This window comes from Salvia splendens, chromosome 5 (genome assembly GCF_004379255.2).
Source record: "Salvia splendens isolate huo1 chromosome 5, SspV2, whole genome shotgun sequence".
In the NCBI taxonomy this organism is placed as follows: domain Eukaryota; kingdom Viridiplantae; phylum Streptophyta; class Magnoliopsida; order Lamiales; family Lamiaceae; genus Salvia; species Salvia splendens.
Genome location: NC_056036.1, coordinates 10,836,265 through 10,864,142, shown reverse-complemented (window position 1 = coordinate 10,864,142; position 27,878 = coordinate 10,836,265). Strand labels below are relative to the sequence as shown.

Sequence of the window (27,878 nt, the reverse complement as noted above, 5' to 3'; positions counted from 1 at the left end):
CTTGTCAATCGGTAGTTCTGTTAGTCGTATTGTTGATGTACATTTCTGGATCATTGAAAGCCTATGCGCATGAATAAATCTTTGCACACATGAAACTGACATCGAAATACACTCTTCTCATGGCGGATTGTCGGAGAAATAATTCTCCACAAAGCGTGTGGCTACGACTTCTCGTTCTCGGTGCACATACTTCAAAGGCCAACGACTGTAACTTTAACTAATAACGAGCAATGGCCGACGTGACTATTTTCCAAATTCTATCACACTCGTTGTCGGACTGGAGAAATTACCGGCGCGAATGGTTCCATAATTTGAAAGTATAATTCAAACAGGATAATGACGGAGGTGAAACGGCGAATGCTGATTTTTCCCTATTGGGAGAGAGAATATTTTTATGTCTCATTATACCCTTGCGGTTGAATTAGTATATATTGTTTGAAGTGAATTTAGTACTAGTATGTTTTTGCAGTGTTAGAGCATCCGCAGCGGTGGCGAAAGTCGCCACCGCCGTCCGCGCCGTTGGCAAGGCGAAGGACCGCCGCCGCTGCAGCCGCGCCGCTGACACGGCGCTGCTCGATGTATCGAGCACGTCCGTGCCAGCGGACGCACACGTGTCGCCCTCCCATTCGTCAACGGCATAGCCGTTGAGTTTAAAAATTTTTTATTTTTTTTTAAAAATCGGTTTTTTAATTAAAAAACCGATAAAAAATAAAAAAAAAATTCACTTCCCAAAAAAAATATATCCGTTTATAACCGTTTTTTACACCTTTTTAAATTTTTTTTCATTTTTTTTACCCCAAAAATACACACTTTCATCTATAAATACCCCCAATTTCACTCCCAAAAATTCACACTTTCACTACACAATTCTCATCATCATTCTCTCATCTCCATTCTCATCTTCAATCTCTCATATCTATTTTCATCTTCCTCTCACACAACTCGTTGTGGACCCTTTTGGCCCAACTCAATATGGCCGATAAGTCAACTATGACCCCCACGCAACTTCAAACGCACGAGTCCATGATATTGGGTCTCCAAAAACAATTGGGGTTGGTGCCGCCGGATGCGTAGTCTTCCTCGGGTAATATTAGCCAATAATTATGTAATTTTTAATTTTTAGGAGTTTAATTATGTAATTTTTAATTTTTAGTATTTTAATTATGTAATTTTTAATTTTTAGGATTTTAATTATGTCTTTTTATTTTATTTGTAATTTGTAATTTTTATTGTGGTTTTTTAATGAATTTTAGTATTATGAAAATGTTTTTGTGTAATTGAATTTTATATTAATTGTGCTCGTCCTTGCGGAAGAGCACAGTTGTGGGTGTTGTGCTCTTGCCAGAGAGCAGGCATGAATAGTACCGCCCGGGCCCACAACCGTGCCGCTGGCAAGAGCACGGTTGTGGGTGCTCTTAACCCTTTCTCTCTTTAGTGAAATCCAACTCATATGAGCATCTAAAGAGTGAAAACACTACAAAATTTATGAAAAAAAAAAATCAAACACGAGGGAGGGACCTCAAATCCCGAAACTTGGACCACCAATTTTATCATGAGAGGCCTCGAATCCCCACACTTGGACCACCAATTTTACCTTCTCTTTTAGTGGCAACATATATACACATATAATTTAGTGGCATACTTTATTCTGAATTCTCAACATCATCACTCTTTTACTTCTCTTATTTTTATGAGCGTGAGATTGCAGATAGCTGTCACCTTCACTAAGGGCATAGTAACCCCGTCCCCATTTCCGGCCCAAAGTCCCCTCCACGTCATCATTCTTCTACAGTTGCGGTCCAGGCCCCAACTGCTGTAACCCTGCAGGTTGCGGCCCGGGCCGCAACTAATAAATGACACTATTCACAACTCCAACCTATTTTGAAAGTAAAATAAAAAACACTGAAAATTTATAACACGGAAAATTTAATTTCATCGAATACTGCAAAATTACAACATATAAATTTTCAAACTGAAAATAAAATACATAAAAACATAACGTCAATGCTGGAAAACGTTGTTGCGAGTCCAAATTTCTTCGATTAGATCGGCTTGGAGGCGAGTGTGTTGTTCCTCTTGGCGCATCGCAGCTGAACGAGCCATGACATTGCGGATGTCGTGAGGAAGGCCTTGCACGGGCGGCTCGGTGACAACGTAGTTACTCCCGGTGCTGGCGAGCGGATCGTCGCTCCACAAAGTGACGTTATCTTGTTCGTCCTCAACGATCATGTTATGCATTATGATACATGCATACATTGTGTCGGCGATGTTTGACCGCTGCCAACCACGGGCCGCTCCCTTCACGATAGCCCACCGCGCTTGGAGGACTCCGAATGCACGCTCGACATCTTTCTGAGCCGCCTCTTGCCTTTGGGCAAACATTGCCCTCCGATCGGTTGTCGGAGCTGTGATAGTCTTCACGAACACGGGCCATCGAGGGTAGATCCCGTCTGCCAGATAGTACCCCATACTATACCGAAGGTGGTTGGCCGTGAACTCTACGTTCGGTGCTCGCCCAGCACACAAGTCGTTGAACAATGGAGACTCTGTCACGCCCGCATTTTCTAAGGATAGAAAACACGGTTGATCGCGACTAGGGGAGGGTTAAAGAAGCGGGAAAGAAAGGGAAAACAACGTATCAACACCATAGCTCGAAACAAACGGGAATAGCTTGAATAAAAATCAGAGTATCATCTCAACAATTGAGAACTCAAAGGGATTATATCTCAACAATACATAAACTCAAAAGAAACAACATTCAGCGGAAGCATTTCGAGAGGAGAATAATGCTATGTATGAAGACACAACATATTCTGAACATTTAAAAGACATTCTTCACTTTTATGCTCAACACCCACCGCGCTCGTCACCGCTCAACCTGCACATAGGGAAAACACATGCAGGACTGAGTACTTGATGCACTCAGTGGACTCATGCCGAAAACATTTTCAATAAAAATATTTATCATGCCATTAACGAGTGACCTCGGGGTTTTAACTTGAAAAGGGCCCGAGTCACTAAAACATTTCACCAACATCATCATCAACATCAACTCAACATCATCAACATCACCATACCATATCTGAACATACATGACAAGGAATGTGGCCACATTCCAAGCCACTAGACCGGCCAACTCAAAGAGATAGCGCACGATCTACGGGGTGTACACTAGCCTGAGTAGGGATTCACTCCCTAGTCAGACCCGAATTCGATTAACCATACATGGCAAAAGCCACTTCAGATAGGTCCCATAGCAACACAAAAATATGGCATGACAAACATATTTCGTAAAAATAAATATACTTAGGGCATAGTCCTTATTTAAAAAGAAAGCCCACCTCAATTGTTTAACTCCTCAACTTGTCTTTCCATTCCGTTCTCAAATAGCATGCCAAAAATGATCCCCTTTTGAAAGAACATAATATACTACAAATTAGACCCTAGGAGAAATAAATTGAATTCAAACAAAGCATGCATCCTACGTGATGCTAAATGTTACCCTTCGATCTTTCTTGAAAAATTCAGAAATTCTCGCGTGTTACTCATAAATTTAGCCCGCATCACATATCCAGCTTGCCCAATTAACTTAAAACACGTGCCGATTCAAAATCCTTGATATAAAATTCTCCAGCCCAAGATTTCCTCTCCTTCACAACTGTCTCAACTAAATAAAAAAACTCAACCCAACACTTCCATTTATGCTATTACTTGAACCAATAGTATAAAAAGTAGCAGCCCCAAGATATACTCCCATTTCCATCGGCTACACTTGTCCCCGGTGGAATAAAATTCTAAATCTGCAATTAGTTGGTCCAAAACCAAATAAATCAGCCCAAGACCCTTATTTCTTTTCCTTACTCTCCCAGCCCAACTATTAGTCTTCAATTTATTTGTGAGCCCAATTAGTAGCCCAATCAATTTTTGAAAAAAAAAACACATACTCCCTTCTCCAGCATCGTTCTATCTTCTTTTTCCTTCCCAATTTTCCCCAAATTGAGAAATCCCCAAATGCAGAAACCCAAAATTGAGCGACATCAAATCCAACCCTTCCCTCCGAGTTGCTTTCTGTAACAACAGCCATGGTTGTATCTCACTCCGCCATCTCCGACCTCAATTCGCCGCCGGGTGTCCGCCCTCTGTCACTACGCAGCTGATGTACCTAGCAGCCATCATCGTCGCTGTTGTTGCTGTTCCGAGCAGCCATCGCCGCTACCCTCACTGGTTCGGCTCGATGTTAAGCCGCTGCTGTCCGTTGGCCGCCGCCACTGAGCAGTCACCGCCACCGTGTCTGCTGTGCGACGAATTTCGCTGCAGCGCTGCCCTCGGTCAGACATCTCCTCCGGTTCGCGCTGCTGCCGCCGCTATCGCTCTGTTCGGAACCACGCCGCCGTCCTCGCTGCTGGAGCTTGCGCAGCCTGCTTCTCAACACTGCACCACCGCCGCCCCCTTCTCTCTTTTCCAACTCTCTCTCGTTTTCTCTGTTTCTTTACAATTATGGAAGTGGTGAAAGGATTGTGATAATTGCGAAATTGGTTAAAATAAAAAGATGTTGATTGTCTGATTGGGAGTGATGAACGTGGGATCATGGGAGATATAGGTGTATAAACCGATTTCATGGAATATGGGAAGTAGAAACCGGATTTTGTGGAACAGAAATTGGGTGAGACTAATCTCACGTTAAATTCTTGCATATTCAAAGTGGGATGAAAATTAATAACTCATAATAAATGGATTTCAAATTGGGCTAAAAGGAATAATTTCTCTAGGCCCAAAAGGAAGTTGAAAAGGACTTCCAAAAGTTGGTGACGAAGAATTGGGCTTCGTACAATTCAAGAAAAAGATCATAGCCCAAATTTAATAATAAAAACACTGGCTATTCTAAAAAAATTGAAGGAATTTTTTCGGCTACACAAACGACGTCCCTTCAAGAACAACTAAAAAGATAGAAAAAGTCGGGGTATTACAATCTACCCATCTTAACAAAAATTTCGTCCCGAAATTTGCTTACATCATTCTAATAAAATATTTCTCCATGAACTTGTAATCCAATTTCCAAGCAGCTTCCTCGTATCGCTTTAAAATTAATAACCATTGCTGAGAATTTAACACCTCGTGTTCTTGGTTATATCGATGTCTCTAGTTGGTGTATCACTTTTACGCATGTCTGATTATAAAAACTTATTCCCCCATGTACATTCGAAAATCTCAACCTCACCCTTCATCCAAGTCTAGTATCAAGAACTCAAAAAATTGATCAAGCAGTCTTACTTGGATATGAACTGATTTCAAAATTGTAGCAACACTGCTGAAAGTGTCTTAATCAGAAAGGCTGCAGAATTGATCAAGAAAACAAGAACAACATTTCTAGCTCGACTCTTCTTAATCTCATCACCAACTTGAGAAAATTGGTTTGTAAACAAAGCGAGAACTAAACCCATTGAACTTAACACATCCATTCTGAGAATTAAATGGTTTAAACGGTATCAAAAAAAAATCCATAGAGCTTGGGAATTTACTTCTGATGAGAGCTCGAAAGAATTTGAGATAGGTCATGAAAACAAGATGAAACTAAATTAAGTCTCAAAATCCATAGTAGGCTGCCAAATAAGATATTTCAATTGTCAAATCAAATTTGCAAAATTTCGGCATCAATGAATGATGGCTCTAACATGTCATGACATGAGATGATCAATCGTGGGAGGGTTTAGAAGCATAGACAAATGTCATGAAGTAGCACTGTTCATGGTTCGACGACATCATGCTATTGAAAAATGAAATCACCTCAATGGATTCACAGGTTTGCAACCGACGTGAAGTGAACTTTTTAGGAAAATCGGCTAGATCAAACACCTTAAGGAAAAATAGAACACGATAGCCTTAACTTGGTGTTGCAAGAAAGAAAAATCATTGCATGAACAATATATGTAGTGAAACTGAGCTAAAAAGAATTTCACTTCTGCAAGAAAGAACTTGCCACATACATAGTTACGAAATAAAAGGTGTACAAAAGTTCCAAGAAGAATATTCCATCCTTTGAAAAAACATGTATGGGAGATGTGATCAGGCTGAAGGTCATAACTGCAAACAACTTTAGGAATGAAGTTCAATGACGGAAGCTCATAAGGTAAAATATTGTCCTTACAATAGATGAAGCAAAGAAGACTACTAATCAAGATGTCCAAAGTTACAAAGGCAAGCACCAATTTTCAAGAACGGAAAGTGAGTCATGACTCGATATAGGAAAAGAAATAATGGGCATTACTTGCGAATTGTGAGTCGAACAAGGTTTTAAATAGATAAGGGCTCACAGTTAATTGAAAGGTTCCAGAAAAAATTCTTAGAATCCAAGTAAGTACTGTTGATTTAAATCATTCATTCTAGCTACGAAAGTCACACTCCCTCACTCGTCTTTCTGAGGCCAAACATGGTAACATCGTTCTAAGAAACCGTGGATTCCAAGTTGATATTCATCACGTCATTACAACAAAATAATTGTAGTCAGTCAAAAGCCATACCTTCTTAATATTCTTGCATATATAACAAATCATTCTCTTAAAACATTTTAATCATCCGTGTGCTTCTCTGTCTCCAATAAAGGTCGTCTCCATCGTGTTGCTACTTTTAGGAAATCACGCAAGACAGACTATACTAATTTAAATTGTGATTACGATCTCCCTTCATTGCATGGGCACATCGTCTAACAAAACTTCATGTCTTGCACCCTCTTTCGTGTTTGAAATCATTTCGTCTACGTGATCTTCCTCTTCTTGAAATTTTCCTCGTATTCTTTTTGATCTTATCGTTTAGGGAAAACAATAGGAAATAGTAATTATCCAACTAGAGATAAAATGGTTCGCACCTAGCTTGCTCCAAAGTTTCACACAATTCCAAGAAAAAGTTTCATGGTCCACCGGCCTCCATTCGCACTCTCGATCTCCATGCCTCGTCGTGCCTTGTCAAATTAGGGGTTCACCCCAAACTTTCAGATTCTCGTTCGTGGAGGTCTAAGGTTCCATTCGCGTTGGGAGCAATTTCGTTTTCGTCACTCGGGAAAGTGATAGATTAATTGTCAACTTACAACTATGTTTCGCGCACGTTCCATCTAGCTTAGTCTTAGGCACTCTAAGTTCACAACACATTTCACCACCTCATAGATCAACAAATATCACATTTAAAGCCATTCATACTTCAAATAACAAGTATAATACACAACATTTCGCTTCCCAAAACACAGCGCTTTCACATTTCTCATCTACTTTCAAAACGAACATTTTCTTCAAAACTCACACTTTTCTCAAAAAATTCAACATCTCACTTTCAACTTTGAAGTACAAGTTTTGACTCAAAACTCAAAACATACTTGAACATCAACTTTCATCTTTCATGTAAAAACAAACAATCCATCGTCCCTCATCAAAACTCATTCTTTTCTCAAACATCAGCAAATACTCTTCTCAACTCGAAATCAATCCCTCACAGAAAGATTCTACTTCCTCCTTCTTATAAAAATTTTCTCCACTTTCTTTCTCAAAAATTTTCTCGTCTTACTTTCTCCAAAACTTTCTCATAAAATATTTTCACATAAAAATATATTACCACTTTCTTGGTTGAGCGTGGCGAAGCGGGATGTTGAGCCTTCCAAATTTAACCTTATTTTAGTCTAGCGAATCGAATCTAGACTAAGACTGAAAAAGACTCTCGGGTCCAGAGCGGAAAGAAAAATTGCTCTGATACCACTCTGTCACGCCCGCATTTTCTAAGGATAGAAAACACGGTTGATCGCGACTAGGGGAGGGTTAAAGAAGCGGGAAAGAAAGGGAAAACAACGTATCAACACCATAGCTCGAAACAAACGGGAATAGCTTGAATAAAAATCAGAGTATCATCTCAACAATTGAGAACTCAAAGGGATTATATCTCAACAATACATAAACTCAAAAGAAACAACATTCAGCGGAAGCATTTCGAGAGGAGAATAATGCTATGTATGAAGACACAACATATTCTGAACATTTAAAAGACATTCTTCACTTTTATGCTCAACACCCACCGCGCTCGTCACCGCTCAACCTGCACATAGGGAAAACACATGCAGGGCTGAGTACTTGATGCACTCAGTGGACTCATGCCGAAAACATTTTCAATAAAAATATTTATCATGCCATTAACGAGTGACCTCGGGGTTTTAACTTGAAAAGGGCCCGAGTCACTAAAACATTTCACCAACATCATCATCAACATCAACTCAACATCATCAACATCACCATACCATATCTGAACATACATGACAAGGAATGTGGCCACATTCCAAGCCACTAGACCGGCCAACTCAAAGAGATAGCGCACGATCTACGGGGTGTACACTAGCCTGAGTAGGGATTCACTCCCTAGTCAGACCCGAATTCGATTAACCATACATGGCAAAAGCCACTTCAGATAGGTCCCATAGCAACACAAAAATATGGCATGACAAACATATTTCGTAAAAATAAATATACTTAGGGCATAGTCCTTATTTAAAAAGAAAGCCCACCTCAATTGTTTAACTCCTCAATTTGTCTTTCCATTCCGTTCTCAAATAGCATGCCAAAAATGATCCCCTTTTGAAAGAACATAATATACTACAAATTAGACCCTAGGAGAAATAAATTGAATTCAAACAAAGCATGCATCCTACGTGATGCTAAATGTTACCCTTCGATCTTTCTTGAAAAATTCAGAAATTCTCGCGTGTTACTCATAAATTTAGCCCGCATCACATATCCAGCTTGCCCAATTAACTTAAAACACGTGCCGATTCAAAATCCTTGATATAAAATTCTCCAGCCCAAGATTTCCTCTCCTTCACAACTGTCTCAACTAAATAAAAAAAACTCAACCCAACACTTCCATTTATGCTATTACTTGAACCAATAGTATAAAAAGTAGCAGCCCCAAGATATACTCCCATTTCCATCGGCTACACTTGTCCCCGGTGGAATAAAATTCTAAATCTGCAATTAGTTGGTCCAAAACCAAATAAATCAGCCCAAGACCCTTATTTCTTTTCCTTACTCTCCCAGCCCAACTATTAGTCTTCAATTTATTTGTGAGCCCAATTAGTAGCCCAATCAATTTTTGAAAAAAAAAACACATACTCCCTTCTCCAGCATCGTTCTATCTTCTTTTTCCTTCCCAATTTTCCCCAAATTGAGAAATCCCCAAATGCAGAAACCCAAAATTGAGCGACATCAAATCCAACCCTTCCCTCCGAGTTGCTTTCTGTAACAACAGCCATGGTTGTATCTCACTCCGCCATCTCCGACCTCAATTCGCCGCCGGGTGTCCGCCCTCTGTCACTACGCAGCTGATGTACCTAGCAGCCATCATCGTCGCTGTTGTTGCTGTTCCGAGCAGCCATCGCCGCTACCCTCACTGGTTCGGCTCGATGTTAAGCCGCTGCTGTCCGTTGGCCGCCGCCACTGAGCAGTCACCGCCACCGTGTCTGCTGTGCGACGAATTTCGCTGCAGCGCTGCCCTCGGTCAGACATCTCCTCCGGTTCGCGCTGCTGCCGCCGCTATCGCTCTGTTCGGAACCACGCCGCCGTCCTCGCTGCTGGAGCTTGCGCAGCCTGCTTCTCAACACTGCACCACCGCCGCCCCCTTCTCTCTTTTCCAACTCTCTCTCGTTTTCTCTGTTTCTTTACAATTATGGAAGTGGTGAAAGGATTGTGATAATTGCGAAATTGGTTAAAATAAAAAGATGTTGATTGTCTGATTGGGAGTGATGAACGTGGGATCATGGGAGATATAGGTGTATAAACCGATTTCATGGAATATGGGAAGTAGAAACCGGATTTTGTGGAACAGAAATTGGGTGAGACTAATCTCACGTTAAATTCTTGCATATTCAAAGTGGGATGAAAATTAATAACTCATAATAAATGGATTTCAAATTGGGCTAAAAGGAATAATTTCTCTAGGCCCAAAAGGAAGTTGAAAAGGACTTCCAAAAGTTGGTGACGAAGAATTGGGCTTCGTACAATTCAAGAAAAAGATCATAGCCCAAATTTAATAATAAAAACACTGGCTATTCTAAAAAAATTGAAGGAATTTTTTCGGCTACACAAACGACGTCCCTTCAAGAACAACTAAAAAGATAGAAAAAGTCGGGGTATTACAATCTACCCATCTTAACAAAAATTTCGTCCCGAAATTTGCTTACATCATTCTAATAAAATATTTCTCCATGAACTTGTAATCCAATTTCCAAGCAGCTTCCTCGTATCGCTTTAAAATTAATAACCATTGCTGAGAATTTAACACCTCGTGTTCTTGGTTATATCGATGTCTCTAGTTGGTGTATCACTTTTACGCATGTCTGATTATAAAAACTTATTCCCCCATGTACATTCGAAAATCTCAACCTCACCCTTCATCCAAGTCTAGTATCAAGAACTCAAAAAATTGATCAAGCAGTCTTACTTGGATATGAACTGATTTCAAAATTGTAGCAACACTGCTGAAAGTGTCTTAATCAGAAAGGCTGCAGAATTGATCAAGAAAACAAGAACAACATTTCTAGCTCGACTCTTCTTAATCTCATCACCAACTTGAGAAAATTGGTTTGTAAACAAAGCGAGAACTAAACCCATTGAACTTAACACATCCATTCTGAGAATTAAATGGTTTAAACGGTATCAAAAAAAAATCCATAGAGCTTGGGAATTTACTTCTGATGAGAGCTCGAAAGAATTTGAGATAGGTCATGAAAACAAGATGAAACTAAATTAAGTCTCAAAATCCATAGTAGGCTGCCAAATAAGATATTTCAATTGTCAAATCAAATTTGCAAAATTTCGGCATCAATGAATGATGGCTCTAACATGTCATGACATGAGATGATCAATCGTGGGAGGGTTTAGAAGCATAGACAAATGTCATGAAGTAGCACTGTTCATGGTTCGACGACATCATGCTATTGAAAAATGAAATCACCTCAATGGATTCACAGGTTTGCAACCGACGTGAAGTGAACTTTTTAGGAAAATCGGCTAGATCAAACACCTTAAGGAAAAATAGAACACGATAGCCTTAACTTGGTGTTGCAAGAAAGAAAAATCATTGCATGAACAATATATGTAGTGAAACTGAGCTAAAAAGAATTTCACTTCTGCAAGAAAGAACTTGCCACATACATAGTTACGAAATAAAAGGTGTACAAAAGTTCCAAGAAGAATATTCCATCCTTTGAAAAAACATGTATGGGAGATGTGATCAGGCTGAAGGTCATAACTGCAAACAACTTTAGGAATGAAGTTCAATGACGGAAGCTCATAAGGTAAAATATTGTCCTTACAATAGATGAAGCAAAGAAGACTACTAATCAAGATGTCCAAAGTTACAAAGGCAAGCACCAATTTTCAAGAACGGAAAGTGAGTCATGACTCGATATAGGAAAAGAAATAATGGGCATTACTTGCGAATTGTGAGTCGAACAAGGTTTTAAATAGATAAGGGCTCACAGTTAATTGAAAGGTTCCAGAAAAAATTCTTAGAATCCAAGTAAGTACTGTTGATTTAAATCATTCATTCTAGCTACGAAAGTCACACTCCCTCACTCGTCTTTCTGAGGCCAAACATGGTAACATCGTTCTAAGAAACCGTGGATTCCAAGTTGATATTCATCACGTCATTACAACAAAATAATTGTAGTCAGTCAAAAGCCATACCTTCTTAATATTCTTGCATATATAACAAATCATTCTCTTAAAACATTTTAATCATCCGTGTGCTTCTCTGTCTCCAATAAAGGTCGTCTCCATCGTGTTGCTACTTTTAGGAAATCACGCAAGACAGACTATACTAATTTAAATTGTGATTACGATCTCCCTTCATTGCATGGGCACATCGTCTAACAAAACTTCATGTCTTGCACCCTCTTTCGTGTTTGAAATCATTTCGTCTACGTGATCTTCCTCTTCTTGAAATTTTCCTCGTATTCTTTTTGATCTTATCGTTTAGGGAAAACAATAGGAAATAGTAATTATCCAACTAGAGATAAAATGGTTCGCACCTAGCTTGCTCCAAAGTTTCACACAATTCCAAGAAAAAGTTTCATGGTCCACCGGCCTCCATTCGCACTCTCGATCTCCATGCCTCGTCGTGCCTTGTCAAATTAGGGGTTCACCCCAAACTTTCAGATTCTCGTTCGTGGAGGTCTAAGGTTCCATTCGCGTTGGGAGCAATTTCGTTTTCGTCACTCGGGAAAGTGATAGATTAATTGTCAACTTACAACTATGTTTCGCGCACGTTCCATCTAGCTTAGTCTTAGGCACTCTAAGTTCACAACACATTTCACCACCTCATAGATCAACAAATATCACATTTAAAGTCATTCATACTTCAAATAACAAGTATAATACACAACATTTCGCTTCCCAAAACACAGCGCTTTCACATTTCTCATCTACTTTCAAAACGAACATTTTCTTCAAAACTCACACTTTTCTCAAAAAATTCAACATCTCACTTTCAACTTTGAAGTACAAGTTTTGACTCAAAACTCAAAACATACTTGAACATCAACTTTCATCTTTCATGTAAAAACAAACAATCCATCGTCCCTCATCAAAACTCATTCTTTTCTCAAACATCAGCAAATACTCTTCTCAACTCGAAATCAATCCCTCACAGAAAGATTCTACTTCCTCCTTCTTATAAAAATTTTCTCCACTTTCTTTCTCAAAAATTTTCTCGTCTTACTTTCTCCAAAACTTTCTCATAAAATATTTTCACATAAAAATATATTACCACTTTCTTGGTTGAGCGTGGCGAAGCGGGATGTTGAGCCTTCCAAATTTAACCTTATTTTAGTCTAGCGAATCGAATCTAGACTAAGACTGAAAAAGACTCTCGGGTCCAGAGCGGAAAGAAAAATTGCTCTGATACCACTCTGTCACGCCCGCATTTTCTAAGGATAGAAAACACGGTTGATCGCGACTAGGGGAGGGTTAAAGAAGCGGGAAAGAAAGGGAAAACAACGTATCAACACCATAGCTCGAAACAAACGGGAATAGCTTGAATAAAAATCAGAGTATCATCTCAACAATTGAGAACTCAAAGGGATTATATCTCAACAATACATAAACTCAAAAGAAACAACATTCAGCGGAAGCATTTCGAGAGGAGAATAATGCTATGTATGAAGACACAACATATTCTGAACATTTAAAAGACATTCTTCACTTTTATGCTCAACACCCACCGCGCTCGTCACCGCTCAACCTGCACATAGGGAAAACACATGCAGGGCTGAGTACTTGATGCACTCAGTGGACTCATGCCGAAAACATTTTCAATAAAAATATTTATCATGCCATTAACGAGTGACCTCGGGGTTTTAACTTGAAAAGGGCCCGAGTCACTAAAACATTTCACCAACATCATCATCAACATCAACTCAACATCATCAACATCACCATACCATATCTGAACATACATGACAAGGAATGTGGCCACATTCCAAGCCACTAGACCGGCCAACTCAAAGAGATAGCGCACGATCTACGGGGTATACACTAGCCTGAGTAGGGATTCACTCCCTAGTCAGACCCGAATTCGATTAACCATACATGGCAAAAGCCACTTCAGATAGGTCCCATAGCAACACAAAAATATGGCATGACAAACATATTTCGTAAAAATAAATATACTTAGGGCATAGTCCTTATTTAAAAAGAAAGCCCACCTCAATTGTTTAACTCCTCAACTTGTCTTTCCATTCCGTTCTCAAATAGCATGCCAAAAATGATCCCCTTTTGAAAGAACATAATATACTACAAATTAGACCCTAGGAGAAATAAATTGAATTCAAACAAAGCATGCATCCTACGTGATGCTAAATGTTACCCTTCGATCTTTCTTGAAAAATTCAGAAATTCTCGCGTGTTACTCATAAATTTAGCCCGCATCACATATCCAGCTTGCCCAATTAACTTAAAACACGTGCCGATTCAAAATCCTTGATATAAAATTCTCCAGCCCAAGATTTCCTCTCCTTCACAACTGTCTCAACTAAATAAAAAAAACTCAACCCAACACTTCCATTTATGCTATTACTTGAACCAATAGTATAAAAAGTAGCAGCCCCAAGATATACTCCCATTTCCATCGGCTACACTTGTCCCCGGTGGAATAAAATTCTAAATCTGCAATTAGTTGGTCCAAAACCAAATAAATCAGCCCAAGACCCTTATTTCTTTTCCTTACTCTCCCAGCCCAACTATTAGTCTTCAATTTATTTGTGAGCCCAATTAGTAGCCCAATCAATTTTTGAAAAAAAAAACACATACTCCCTTCTCCAGCATCGTTCTATCTTCTTTTTCCTTCCCAATTTTCCCCAAATTGAGAAATCCCCAAATGCAGAAACCCAAAATTGAGCGACATCAAATCCAACCCTTCCCTCCGAGTTGCTTTCTGTAACAACAGCCATGGTTGTATCTCACTCCGCCATCTCCGACCTCAATTCGCCGCCGGGTGTCCGCCCTCTGTCACTACGCAGCTGATGTACCTAGCAGCCATCATCGTCGCTGTTGTTGCTGTTCCGAGCAGCCATCGCCGCTACCCTCACTGGTTCGGCTCGATGTTAAGCCGCTGCTGTCCGTTGGCCGCCGCCACTGAGCAGTCACCGCCACCGTGTCTGCTGTGCGACGAATTTCGCTGCAGCGCTGCCCTCGGTCAGACATCTCCTCCGGTTCGCGCTGCTGCCGCCGCTATCGCTCTGTTCGGAACCACGCCGCCGTCCTCGCTGCTGGAGCTTGCGCAGCCTGCTTCTCAACACTGCACCACCGCCGCCCCCTTCTCTCTTTTCCAACTCTCTCTCGTTTTCTCTGTTTCTTTACAATTATGGAAGTGGTGAAAGGATTGTGATAATTGCGAAATTGGTTAAAATAAAAAGATGTTGATTGTCTGATTGGGAGTGATGAACGTGGGATCATGGGAGATATAGGTGTATAAACCGATTTCATGGAATATGGGAAGTAGAAACCGGATTTTGTGGAACAGAAATTGGGTGAGACTAATCTCACGTTAAATTCTTGCATATTCAAAGTGGGATGAAAATTAATAACTCATAATAAATGGATTTCAAATTGGGCTAAAAGGAATAATTTCTCTAGGCCCAAAAGGAAGTTGAAAAGGACTTCCAAAAGTTGGTGACGAAGAATTGGGCTTCGTACAATTCAAGAAAAAGATCATAGCCCAAATTTAATAATAAAAACACTGGCTATTCTAAAAAAATTGAAGGAATTTTTTCGGCTACACAAACGACGTCCCTTCAAGAACAACTAAAAAGATAGAAAAAGTCGGGGTATTACAGACTCGTTCAACACATTGAGGTCGTTGTTGGACCCCGCGACACCAAAGTAGGCATGCCAGATCCACAATCTGCAATCGGCAACGGCCTCCAACACAATCGTGGGATGTGTGCCCTTGTGCCCGCTAGTGTATTGTCCTCTCCAAGCCGTTGGACAATTCTTCCACTGCCAGTGCATACAGTCGATGCTTCCAAGCATCCCCGGGAAGCCGTGGGCCTGCTCGTGCATGTCGACCAACTTGCTAACGTCGTCGGTCGTTGGCTTTCTCAAGTACGTATCCTTGAATGCTTCGACGACTGCCCGACAGAATCTAGCGAGGGACTCCCGTCCAGTAGGCTCGCTTACATGGAGATACTCATCGAACATATCTGATGTAGTTCCGTAAGCGAGTTGACGAATGGCAGATGTGCATTTCTGCAACGTCGATATACTTTCCCGGCCCACAGCATCGGTAGTTTGGCAGAAATACGGGTCACGAGCTACAACGGCGTTGACAATGCGTATGAACAAAGGCCTCCGCATCCGGAACCGGCGACGGAACATCTGATCACTCCATCGCGGATCTCTAGAGAAATAATCCGTGAAAAGCCGCAAGGCAGCTTGTTCACGGTCTCGGTGAATATACATCCGGGTACGTGGTACCCGGGTTCGTTGTTCGTTCCAAGCTTGAATAGCAGCTTGGAAGCGTTCAACTTCGTTGTTCATTTCTTCTTGGATTGCCGGTACCGCCTCTCCTAACACTCGGGTCAATTGATCTTCGAATATTCTTTGACGAGGAGGCATTTTTTCGAATTCTAGGAAGAGATTTGAAGTTGAATGTGAAGTTGAATGTGTATGAAAATGGAGTAGTATTTATAGAAAAAATTTTCGAATTAAAAAAAAATATATATATTTGGTTGCGGCCCGGCCCAAGGACCGTGTAACGCTGGGCCGGGACTCGCCAGTTGCGGCCCGTCACCGTGCAACGCCGTCCCGGGCCGTGACGCGGGACGCTCCCCAGGCAGGGAACGCGGCCCCGGGACGGGCCTGAGCCGTGCCGGCCTTCCGTGTAATGCATGGGACGGGCCGGGACTCGCGATTTGCGGCCCGGCCCATGGCGTTACGCATGCTCTAAACCTCTATTGGCAAAACATTTATATGTTTATTCATTGCACATTTGGATTGGTCCCAACTGATATTGCTGGCTTTATTTATTATTACGGTTAGGTAAATTTAGTTTTTCGGTTGCTCAAATAAAGAAAATTCAAGATCCCATATACATTCACCTAATTGGACCGGCAATTCCTGACATAATTTCGTATAATGTCAATTTACAGCCTAATTAGGTTTAGATTTGATTTGCAAATAAAGAAAATAAGATGAGTCAAAGTGGACAAAACGTAAGATCCAAATGACATATGTAGGACAAGCTAACAAATAGTATTGGTACAAATTTTTACTGCATAGTTTTAGATATAAATTTATACAAGCTCGATATTGGTGGGTAACATAATAGTACCATATCTATATTCTATATATATCAAAATCGTCCACATACTTTATAGAATAAAAGGCCAAATTACATTAATTGATCCAACCAATGCCTTGGAAATAGAAATAAATTCACCAATCAATATAAAATAGAAAAGCTCAATAAAAGCAGATAACAAGAAAAGGTTAAAGCTCCTTAATAATTACAGAACAACTCTATTCCATTTCCACCCCTCACAGTCAAAAAAGGACAATTGTGTAGTACTACAAATGTGAGCTGGAAAGCTGACAAACAAGAATTGAGAGAGCAAATTTAACAAACGAGTACAACTTCATGCAGAGATCAAGATCGAGTAAAAATGTTGATGCTACTTTCTCTTTTTTCCCTTCAAATCTCAACTAGAATCAATCAGTTAAATTATAAATCAATCTGTTTCGCTCACTTGATCAGGCTGTTCTTGAAAGCCTTTCAAGCCGGAGGACCGGAGCTCCTCGATGCGGGCGGCGACCTTAGAGATCGAGGGCCGGTTGTCCGGGTACTGAGCCGTGCAGTCGATCCCAAGCTGGAGGAGCTGGACCATCTCCTCCTCCAAATGCTGGTGGCGGAGGAGCTCGAGGTCGAACACCTCTGAGGTCCACTCCTCACGAACCACAGACTGCACCCACCGCGGCAGGTCCACCCCGTCCTCATTCAGGAGGGCGTGCGTGGGCGCCTTCCCCGTGAGCAGCTCCAGCAGGAGGACACCGAAGCTGTAGACATCGGCCCTTTGGGAGACTCTGCGGGGGTCGGTCACCTCCGGGGCGCGGTAGCCAGCAACGCGCGTGGGGGAGGATGGGGGCCCGACTAGATGGTTCATGCCGAAGTCGGAGACGCGTGCGTCATGTGACTTGGTGAGAAGGATGTTGGAGGACTTTATGTTTCCGTGGGAGACGTCGGGGCCTTGCTGGTGGAGGTATTCGATGCCTCGTGCAGCTCCAAGGGCAATGCCGGACCTCAACTCCCAGTTCAACGGCGTGTGGCCAGCTCCCTTGTTTCCTGATCAAGAACAAGAACCACCAACAGATTTTCATCACTAACCAAACACACAATAAAGCATGACAGCAGCAGCCATAGATACTCATGTCAACAACTCCACCTAAAGCAAGTTAACACTTGGAAATGGTGATGATTATACTACTAGCATTTTATTTTACAATAAAGCTACACTAAAGAAAAGATAACTATCTCAATCAAAGTAACGTAGGATTCAATTAGGATGAGCACAAGATTTTGGCAAACAATGAAGAACCATAAACTAAGACAGCAATGGAATTCAAGAACTATCAAACAAGCATGCATCCTCATTTTCTTGAATCCCACAAATCCACACCGCAATGCAAATGAGAACAACATAAATGAAGACAAGATTTTTGAGGGCTGACCATGTAGAAGTGCAGAAAGGCTTCCCATAGGCATGTAGTCATAGACAAGAAGCTTCTCCTCCCTACTATAGTAGTAAGCCCTAAGAGGCACCAAATTCAGATGATCCATAGCTCCAACACTATCAATCTTGTCCTTGAACTCCTTCTCCGAAATGGTCACATCCTTGAGCCTCTTCACTGCCACCACCGTCCCCACCTCCAGCACCGCCTTGTACGCCGTCCCAAACGTCCCCTTTCCCAGCACCTCTGCCGAAGCCCTCAGCAGATCCTCCAAATCAAACACCCTCGCCCCGCTCCCGAAGAAAACCAGCTTCTTCACATCCACAGCCGCATTGCTCTCGTTGCTCTTCGCAACCGCCGTCGCCGCTGATAACTCGTCGACGTTCACAGCCTCTGCGGCGGCGGGGGGCTTCTGCGCGGCGGCCGAATCGTTTACTTGATGCTTGACCACCGCCGCTACTTCAACTGACCGCGCCTTGTTCCCGCTCCGCTTCCTACACAAGAGAAACAGTAGTAGTAACAAAAGAAGCAGCCCGACAACAGATCCAATGGCAATTCCGGCAATGGCGCCGCCGGAAAGTTTCTTCTTCTTGTTCCCCCCAAAGGTCTGGCCGACCCCTCCGGCGGCGATAGCAGGGTCTTCGCCGGGACACAGTCTGTCAAGAGGCTTCCCACAAAGAGATGTCGCCAGAAATGAATCCTTTGATTTCGTGAGAAGGCCTTTCGGAACAGAGCCGTTTAAATTATTGAAAGAGACGTTGAATTGATCAAGATTTGGGAGGTCAATATCGGGGAGATTTCCAGTGAAGTGATTATTCTCCAAGAAAAGGGTGCGGAGGCGGGTCAATTTATTTAATTGGGGCGGAATTTGGCCGGAAAAGTTGTTGGAAGCGAGATTGAGTCTAACTAGGGCGTGGAGGGAGAAAATGGAAGGGGGCGGGAGGCCGGAGAAGTGGTTGCCCTGGAGGTAGAGGTTACGGAGCTGGGTGAGGGCGGAGAGGTCGGAGGGGAGGGGGCCGGAGAGGTGGTTGAGGCGGAGGCTGAGGGTGCGGAGGGCGGTGAGGCTGGAGAGAGCGGAGGCGGGGAGGGGGCCGAAGAGGGAGGCGGCGGGGAGGCGGAGGACGGTGACGCGGTTGTCTTGGCAGAGGACACCCGCCCAGTTGCATGGGGTGGTTAGGGATGTGTTCCAGAACAGGGTGCGGCCGCCGACGGCGGAGCGGAGGGCTAGGAGGGCGGCGCGGTCAGTGGAGAGATCTGAGGCGGTGGCTGCGGAGAGGAGGAGGAGGAGAGGTAGCAGAAGTGGTGGGAGTAGGAGGGAGGCGAGTGTAGTCGCCATTGTTGAGAAGAGAGAGAAAGAGAAGGGTTAATTTGGATGGGGAGTTGTGCTGTCAATGCAGGTTCTCCTTTGCTCTCTCGTATATTTGTGTGTGTATATCTATGAGAAAGAGACACAGATATGATATCCAGACTGTGATGAGAGAGAGCGAGAATATGATTATAATAAATATGATTACTACTGAGAGTATCTAGCGGACAGCTCCAATGACCCGCCTTTTTTTTCACTTTCTATTTAATTTTATTTTTGTTTATTTTTGTTCCCCGTCGTGCGGTTTGGCGCCTTGAGGTTTGAACTCGTTTTATGCCAACAGGACGCGCTTCCAAAAGCTCCTCTCGGTCTGATCAGTTCCCACTATGGGGTCCGATGTGACGGCATCCCATGCCCGCGCCACAGCAATGGACTCCACTTTGGTATAGAGCGTGGCCCGTTTACCGCCGGGTTCCAGCGCCACTGCCGCTGTCACCTCTTCCGCCGCCACTACTTCCACCCACTCTAGTCGGAACGGGCGTATCCACGCGCGCTGCCGGCGTATCCGGTACGCCCGGACTGAGCAGACCCATCATCGCCTCCAGTGCGTCTCGATCTGCATCGATGAAAGGAAATTGGCTGGATTGGAAAGGGGTCTCCGGACGCGGATGGTTAAGCGCGTCAAGGTTAGGTCTGTAATCTCCAAACACCGAGCGACTCAAATTCCTCTGAAAAGGTTGGGGCGTGGGAGAAGACATCCACGGCTGAGACGGATGAGGGGTTGGACTCGATCCCCACGGAGGAGAAGTTTGACTCCAACTCCAAGGCTGGGACGGATTGCCGCCATATCCCGACGGCTGGGAAGGATAGTCGCCATATCCTGATTCGTCAGTGCCGGGTGATTCGTCGTCTCCACCGTACATTTTTAGAGAGTGAAAGTGTAGAGATTGAATGAATAGAGAGTGTGTGAAAATGGTGTAAAATGGGTGGTATTTATAATAGAATTTTCGAAAAAAAAAATGACCGGGGCGGCCGGCGCGCCTATAGGCGCGGCGATCGGGCACCGGCGCGTCCTCGGTGGAGGCCCTTCCGCCCCGGAAATGTCGTCCGCCTCGGGGCAGACGTCCTGGCCACTATAGATCGGCGGGGCGGCGACGGGAATGGGGCGGCCGGCGCACAGCCCCTATAGTGGATATCCACTATAAGCGGACAGCCCCAATAGCCCCGCCCCCTTTTTTATCCACAGCCCCAGTTTATTTGTCAGCGCCCACAAAAAAACTGTCTGCAGCTATAAGGTGGACACTTCCAATAGCCCAAAAAAATTTCGTTTATTTTAATTCATTTATAATTAAAATTATCAAACTATACGTAATTTGAAAAAAACGGCTATAAGTGAAGAAATTAAAATTAAACACTAAATTTTCTTCATATTAAAGTAATGGACAAATTATACAACGAAAATTTAATCTATTGAAAATCACAATGGTCTTCACGCTGCGCCACCTCCTCTACGTGCCCAAACTTCTTCAATCAAATCGGCCTGGAGTGTGGTATGTGTTGTGCTCCTGCGCATATCAGTAAAACGTTGGAGCAAATATTCATTGCTCCGTGGTATGCCCATCTGTATCGGCACGGAGGCAACACCGTTACTTGTACTTGCGCCATCTTCCGGTGCCCAGCGCTCTGCATCAAATCATTCATCTTCTATTATCATATTGTGCAATATGATACATGTTAACATAATATTCGCGACATCATCTTCGTGCCAAACTCGTACCGGGCACCGTATATTGGCACATCGCGCTTGGAGGACACCAAAAGCTCGCTCAACATCCTTTCTAGCAGCCTCTTGTTTTCGTGCAAAATATTGTTTCTTCGTTCAAATCGGTTGGCGAATTGTCTTGACGAATACGGGCCACCGAGGGTATATCACATCTGCCAAATAGTATCCTTTGTTGTACTGCGTTCCGTTGGCTACGAAGCTGATTTCTGGACCCTCCCCCCGGCACTCATCATTGAAGAGATGCGATGACTAAAGAACATTGATGTCGTTGTTCGAACCTGCAACACCGAAATACGTATGCCAGATCCGCAAGCGTTAGTCAGCAACGGCTTCCAAAATCATCGATGGACCTTTGCTTTTGAAACCAGTAGTGAACTGGCCTTTCCACGCCACTGGACAGTTTCTCCACTCCAAATGCATGCAATCGATGCTTCCTAACATCTTGGGAAACCGTGAACCGAACCGTGCGTATCTAGCAGTCTCTGGCACTCATCAGGGGTGGGCTTTCGTAGGAACTCCAGACCAAATATTTCTCGGATCCCCTTACAAAACTGCCTGAGCACCGTTAGGCTAGTCGTCTCACCCATCTGTAGGTATTCGTCGAATATATCAGCCGGTCCGGCATAGGCAAGCTGCCTAATTGCAGCGGTGCATTTCTGAAAAGTAGACAGCCTGATCCGGCCAGTGCAATCACTCCGGAGGGTGAAGCACCGGTACCGCTCCGCCAAATTCGTCGCTATATGGTTGAAGAGCTGTTGCGACATTCTGAATCACCGACGGAAAATCTCGGGTGGATAACGGGGGTTATCCACAAAGTAGTCTGCCATTAGACATTGGTGCGCTCCGCTATGGTCTCGTTGGATGGTCCGACGGTGAGTTATCGCACGAGGGATCGCGGCCTCCGCAACTTCCGCCTCGCGCGCCGTATCCTTCTCGTCGGCTTGGTTCTGCACCTCTTGAATCAGCAAATTCCACGCGTCATTCCACAAATAGTCCATTTTAATACCAATTGAATCCACAAATTTTAGTGAGAGAAAGTATGAGTGAAGAGTTGGAATGGTGTGAAAATAATGAAGGTAATGAGGTGTATTTATAGGTAAATTAAATTGAATTTTTAAAAAAGGGAAAAAAAATCGTCCGCCCCATATCCGGGGTGCCGCGCACCGTCTCGCTATAGGCCGGCGCGGCGGTTCCCCCCGGCGCGTCCTCGCACTCTTCTCGCCAAAGGGCCGTCCGCCCCCAAAAAATTTGTCCGCCTCGGGGTGAACAATTCTCGCACTATAGGCCGGCGGGGCGGCGGCGGATTGGGGGCGGCCGACGCCGGCCTTATAATGGACACTCTAAATACACCCAATTCCTGTTAAAATAACAATAATAAGAGAATGATCCTAAATTCAAGTTTTAACACAACTGCTAAATTCATGGCATTTCAATAGGACTTAACTAGCTAGCTAGCTACTAATTCAATAGTCTTGTAATTTCTTGAAAAGATAATCCTATATGTAACATTTGTTTAAATGCCTCGAAATGGACCCAATTCTGCCCATGTGGGAGAACCCGAACACGCCCTTAAGTTTTTACTACAAACATTTACTACTACCTACATTTTTTTTGAAGAAATACTACTACCTACATAGTTCTATAGATTATTGATGTGAATCAAATTGTACATTTTTATTCCCCTAATTTTACATGATTTATATAGTTTGATGCTTGCAAAAGGATGTTTTGTAGTGTAGGAAGAGGAATGAATGGTGAAACAAGGAATAAAGCTCGGATGGTGATGAAGTAGGGAAGAAAGCTCTCAGAATTGTCCACCCGGCCGGGTGAATTTCATGCCCAATATTGCACCCGGCCGGGTGATTTTCAGAAAGCATGCGGAGTACAGTTTTATCGCCCGGTCGGGCGATTTCATGCTTCAAAACGCCCGGTCGGGCCTTTCCCGCGAGCCATCTAGACGTCTTTCGCTCGGTCGGGCGATTCCCACTTCTAATTTCACCCGGCCGGGCGTTTCGTAGCCTCAACTGCAAATTGGCAGTTATTCAGCGGTTTGAAGGATTAAAAAGAAGAAAAGAATCAGAGAAAGTGGGGGACGAATTCGGAGGGGAAAAACAGAGAGGAAAGGAGAGGAAGAGAGGAGGAAGAAGAGAAGGAAGAAATTCCGACCAACATTCCGACGATCCATCTCCATATCTCCATTCCACTCAACAAAAGCAAGCTTCCTACGGTTTTAATTGTTATTATTACAATGTGCTTAGGCTAAGCTCTTTATGTTGCTCCAAGTTATGATTTAGACTTGTATGAACGTATCTGCACCTTTGAATTCACGTTTTGACATCGTTGATGTGTTTAATGTTAGATTCTATCACTTTAGAGGCCTCTATCGTTATAGATTTTTAATCCTTGTTTATCGTCTCTTTAACATGAACTTGGATGGACTAATCAATTGATGTGTTGTTGAATTTGAATTGTTCAGAGGATAATTTGACAATGGATTAGGTAAGTTCTTATAGTAGATGATATTTTATTCCCGCGCTTTCGCAGGAATTTAATATCGTTGAAAGTTAATTCATGGAACAAGTGTTCAGCTGACTGTGAATTATACGTCGCAAACATGTTCAGTGCACGCGATTAGGTTGATTAATTAATCCCAAATATGTGCTTTCGATATAGGTGTGTAATGATTCAAGTCTAATGAGCAACTTGGAGTGACATGTTTCTCCCATCTGATTAGTCTTTTCTTAGTTAACTTGCAGCTTATTTTTATCTTTAGCTTATAGATATCAAAACCTTCAAAACAAAGTCCTTTTAATTTGTCTTTTGTTTATTTTCGAATTAAATAATCTACGCCTCCCTGTGGTTCGACACTCGAAGTACTACAGTTGACTCTGTACTCTTACAGATAGATTGTAATATTAGAGCTATTTTATTGAACTTGTGTGTTATTAATCCATTAATATAAAACCTCAAAAATTACACATCAAGTTTTGGCGCCGTTGCCGGGGAGGCAACTGGTTATTTAATGTAGGATTCTTTTTGTTTTTATTTTTGTATAGTTTTCTAACTTTTTATTTCCATGTTTCAGAGTTGTAGCTAGAAGGCTAAGTCGAGCCAACGACTTTAAACAAAGGCGCTAGTTGGGAGGCAACCCAATGAGCTTTTAGTTTTCTTTATTTTCTCTTAATAAATCGAGGGTTTTGTTCGCTCAATTCTTTCCTTCGATGTATTTTTATGAATTGAGTATTTTGTTTTCTTTTTGTTGTTTTAATTTTTCTTTTTGTAGGAGCAACATGTAGATAGGATTCACATTCGAGCTTATGAGGAAGCACACCTACAAAGGAAAATACACCCACCCACCCACCCGAATGCACTATGGATATCACGCCAAGTTTGGGGGAGTCTTCTTTCCCTTTACTTTATATGTTTTCTTTGCATACATTGAGGACAATGTAGCATTCAAGTGTGGGGGGATTGTGAATGATTTTTATGCATTATGCATGTTTTTTGGGTGTATTGCATGCTAAAGTGTTGTGAATCATGTAATTGACGGGTGCACGCTTTATCTTCGGCTTTCTGGTTAGGAAATCTTGCTTGATTTTACTTGATCTTTGAAGCTTAGGATGAATGGAATTTGTGCATGAATTTATTTGAAAAAGCATGTTGTGATTACAGCCGATTTCTTGAGTTGAGGAGAGTATGGAAATTACATGTCTTGTGGAGATTATCTTGGATTGATTTGCTTTATCGAGTGAACCGCTTGTATTCATTTGTGTCAATGATTTGGGAGGATAAGGCACTAGGATGAACTCCATGGCCAAATGATCACATGCCTAGTCCATCAAACGTTCCCCTAGAAGCCACTTTGAGCTTAATTCCCTATTATTTGTGTAAACACTTAACCAATCACTTAGCTACGTAAATAAGCCTCATTTTAGCCTCATCAATAGACCTTGCTACTATTTGGGTGCTAAATACAAGTTTGAGCTTTGTGGTTTGAGTTTTGAGTGTTGGGTGGTGAAGTGTAAAAGTGTAGACATTTTTAGACTGATGTAATGCATAGGTGAAAAGAATGAAGTTCTTAGAAAAAAAAAGAGAAAAAGAAAAAGACGACCTTCAAATTTGCAAAAGTCAAGGTCTTATCTAAAAAAAAAGTTTGATGAAATAAAGTTAGAGCTTCTATATTTGTGAGATGTAATCTTGTCTAGAATATCTCAAGTTTGGGGGAGTGAGAGTTTGGTTGTAAAATCTTTTTGTTTGATCTTTGGAAGGAAGTTGTATGAGGGAAGAATTTGGCACTCGAATGTGTAGTTTTTGAGCTCACTATCCATATTTATCCTACCTCATCCTTAGCCCCATTACAACCTTGAATTAAGACCTTGACCTTATTGTTGACATTTTGTGGATGTTTTGTAAATAGCTTGGTAGAGTTAAAGAAGTTTGATTTGAAATCCGCGAGTCTATGTGATAAGTAATGCTTGACGAGTCAATGATGACGGTTTGAGTTTTATGATCTTATGCTTGGACTTATTTTGATATGCACATTGACTTGAAGTTCTAGGTTGATGAGTGATTGTTTTGAGAGGGGGAAAATCTTGATTGGAAATGTGGGGGTTTATATTTTATCATTCACGTCCCTACATGATTCGCTCTTTTGAAATCTGTTGAAAAACTTTTGTGAGTTGAGCTTCAAAGTTTTGTGTTTTATGTGATCTTGCTCGAGGACGAGCAAGCAAATAAGTTTGGGGGTATTTGATGTGAATCAAATTGTACATTTTTATTCCCCTAATTTTACATGATTTATATAGTTTGATGCTTGCAAAAGGATGTTTTGTGGTGTAGGAAGAGGAATGAATGGTGAAACAAGGAATAAAGCTCGGATGGTGATGAAGTAGGGAAGAAAGCTCTCAGAATTGTCCACCCGGCCGGGTGAATTTCATGCCCAATATTGCACCCGGCCGGGTGATTTTCAGAAAGCATGCAGAGTACAGTTTTATTGCCCGGTCGGGCGATTTCATGCTTCAAAACGCCCGGTCGGGCGTTTCCCGCGAGCCATCTAGACGTCTTTCGCCCGGTCGGGCGATTCCCACTTCTAATTTCACCCGGCCGGGCGTTTCGTAGCCTCAACTGCAAATTGGCAGTTATTCAGCGGTTTGAAGGATTAAAAAGAAGAAAAGAATCAGAGAAAGTGGGGACGAATTCGGAGGGGAAAACGGAGAGGAAAGGAGAGGAAGAGAGGAGGAAGAAGAGAAGGAAGAAATTCCGACCAACATTCCGACGATCCATCTCCATATCTCCATTCCACTCAACAAGAGCAAGCTTCCTACGGTTTTAATTGTTATTATTACCATGTGCTTAGGCTAAGCTCTTTATGTTGCTCCAAGTTATGATTTAGACTTGTATGAAAGTATCTGCACCTTTGAATTCACGTTTTGACATCGTTGATGTGTTTAATGTTAGATTCTATCACTTTAGAGGCCTCTATCGTTATAGATTTTTAATCCTTGTTTATCGTCTCTTTAACATGAACTTGGATGGACTAATCAATTGATGTGTTGTTGAATTTGAATTGTTCAGAGGATAATTTGACAATGGATTAGGTAAGTTCTTATAGAAGATGATATTTTATTCCCGCGCTTTCGCAGGAATTTAATATCGTTGAAAGTTAATTCATGGAACAAGTGTTCAGCTGACTGTGAATTATACGTCGCAAACATGTTCAGTGCACGCGATTAGGTTGATTAATTAATCCCAAATATGTGCTTTCGATATAGGTGTGTAATGATTCAAGTCTAATGAGCAACTTGGAGTGACATGTTTCTCCCATCTGATTAGTCTTTTCTTAGTTAACTTGCAGCTTATTTTTATCTTTAGCTTATAGATATCAAAACCTTCAAAACAAAGTCCTTTTAATTTGTCTTTTGTTTATTTTCGAATTAATTAATCTACGCCTCCTTGTGGTTCGACACTCGAAGTACTACAGTTGACTCTGTACTCTTACAGATAGATTGTAATATTAGAGCTATTTTATTGAACTTCTGTGTTATTAATCCATTAATATAAAACCTCGAAAATTACACATCAAGTTTTGGCGCCGTTGCCGGGGAGGCAACTGGTTATTTAATGTAGGATTCTTATTGTTTTTATTTTTGTATAGTTTTCTAACTTTTTATTTCCATGTTTCAGAGTTGTAGCTAGAAGGCTAAGTCGAGCCAACGACTTTAAACAAAGGCGCTAGTTGGGAGGCAACCCAATGAGCTTTTAGTTTTCTTTATTTTCTCTTAATAAATCGAGGGTTTTGTTCGCTCAATTCTTTCCTTCGATGTATTTTTATGAATTGAGTATTTTGTTTTCTTTTTGTTGTTTTAATTTTTCTTTTTGTAGGAGCAACATGTAGATAGGATTCACATTCGAGCTTATGAGGAAGCACACCTACAAAGGAAAATACACCCACCCACCCACCCGAATGCACTATGGATATCACGCCAAGTTTGGGGGAGTCTTCTTTCCCTTTACTTTATATGTTCTTCTTTGCATACAT

The 27,878-nt window shown here is 42.1% G+C and overlaps 2 protein-coding genes across 2 annotated transcripts; both read right to left on the bottom strand.

Annotated features, from left to right (window-relative positions):
• Positions 1-4: 4 nt before the first annotated feature.
• LOC121803784 lies at positions 5-15,677 on the bottom strand (the record flags this gene model as incomplete). The annotated part of the gene is made up of 3 exons (XM_042203391.1): positions 5-61; positions 2,407-2,544; positions 15,360-15,677. Coding segments are annotated over 3 exons (513 nt in total), but the record flags the coding sequence as incomplete, so codon positions are not given.
• A 1,355-nt stretch (positions 15,678-17,032) lies between these two features.
• LOC121802802 (probable inactive receptor kinase At1g48480) lies at positions 17,033-19,723 on the bottom strand. The gene is made up of 2 exons (XM_042202507.1): positions 18,252-19,723; positions 17,033-17,865 (listed from the first exon to the last, which is right to left on the bottom strand). Exons 1-2 carry the CDS (start codon positions 19,585-19,587, stop codon positions 17,255-17,257), a joined length of 1,947 nt encoding a protein of 648 aa, XP_042058441.1. The 5' UTR covers positions 19,588-19,723; the 3' UTR covers positions 17,033-17,254.
• Between the last annotated feature and the right edge of the window lie 8,155 nt (positions 19,724-27,878).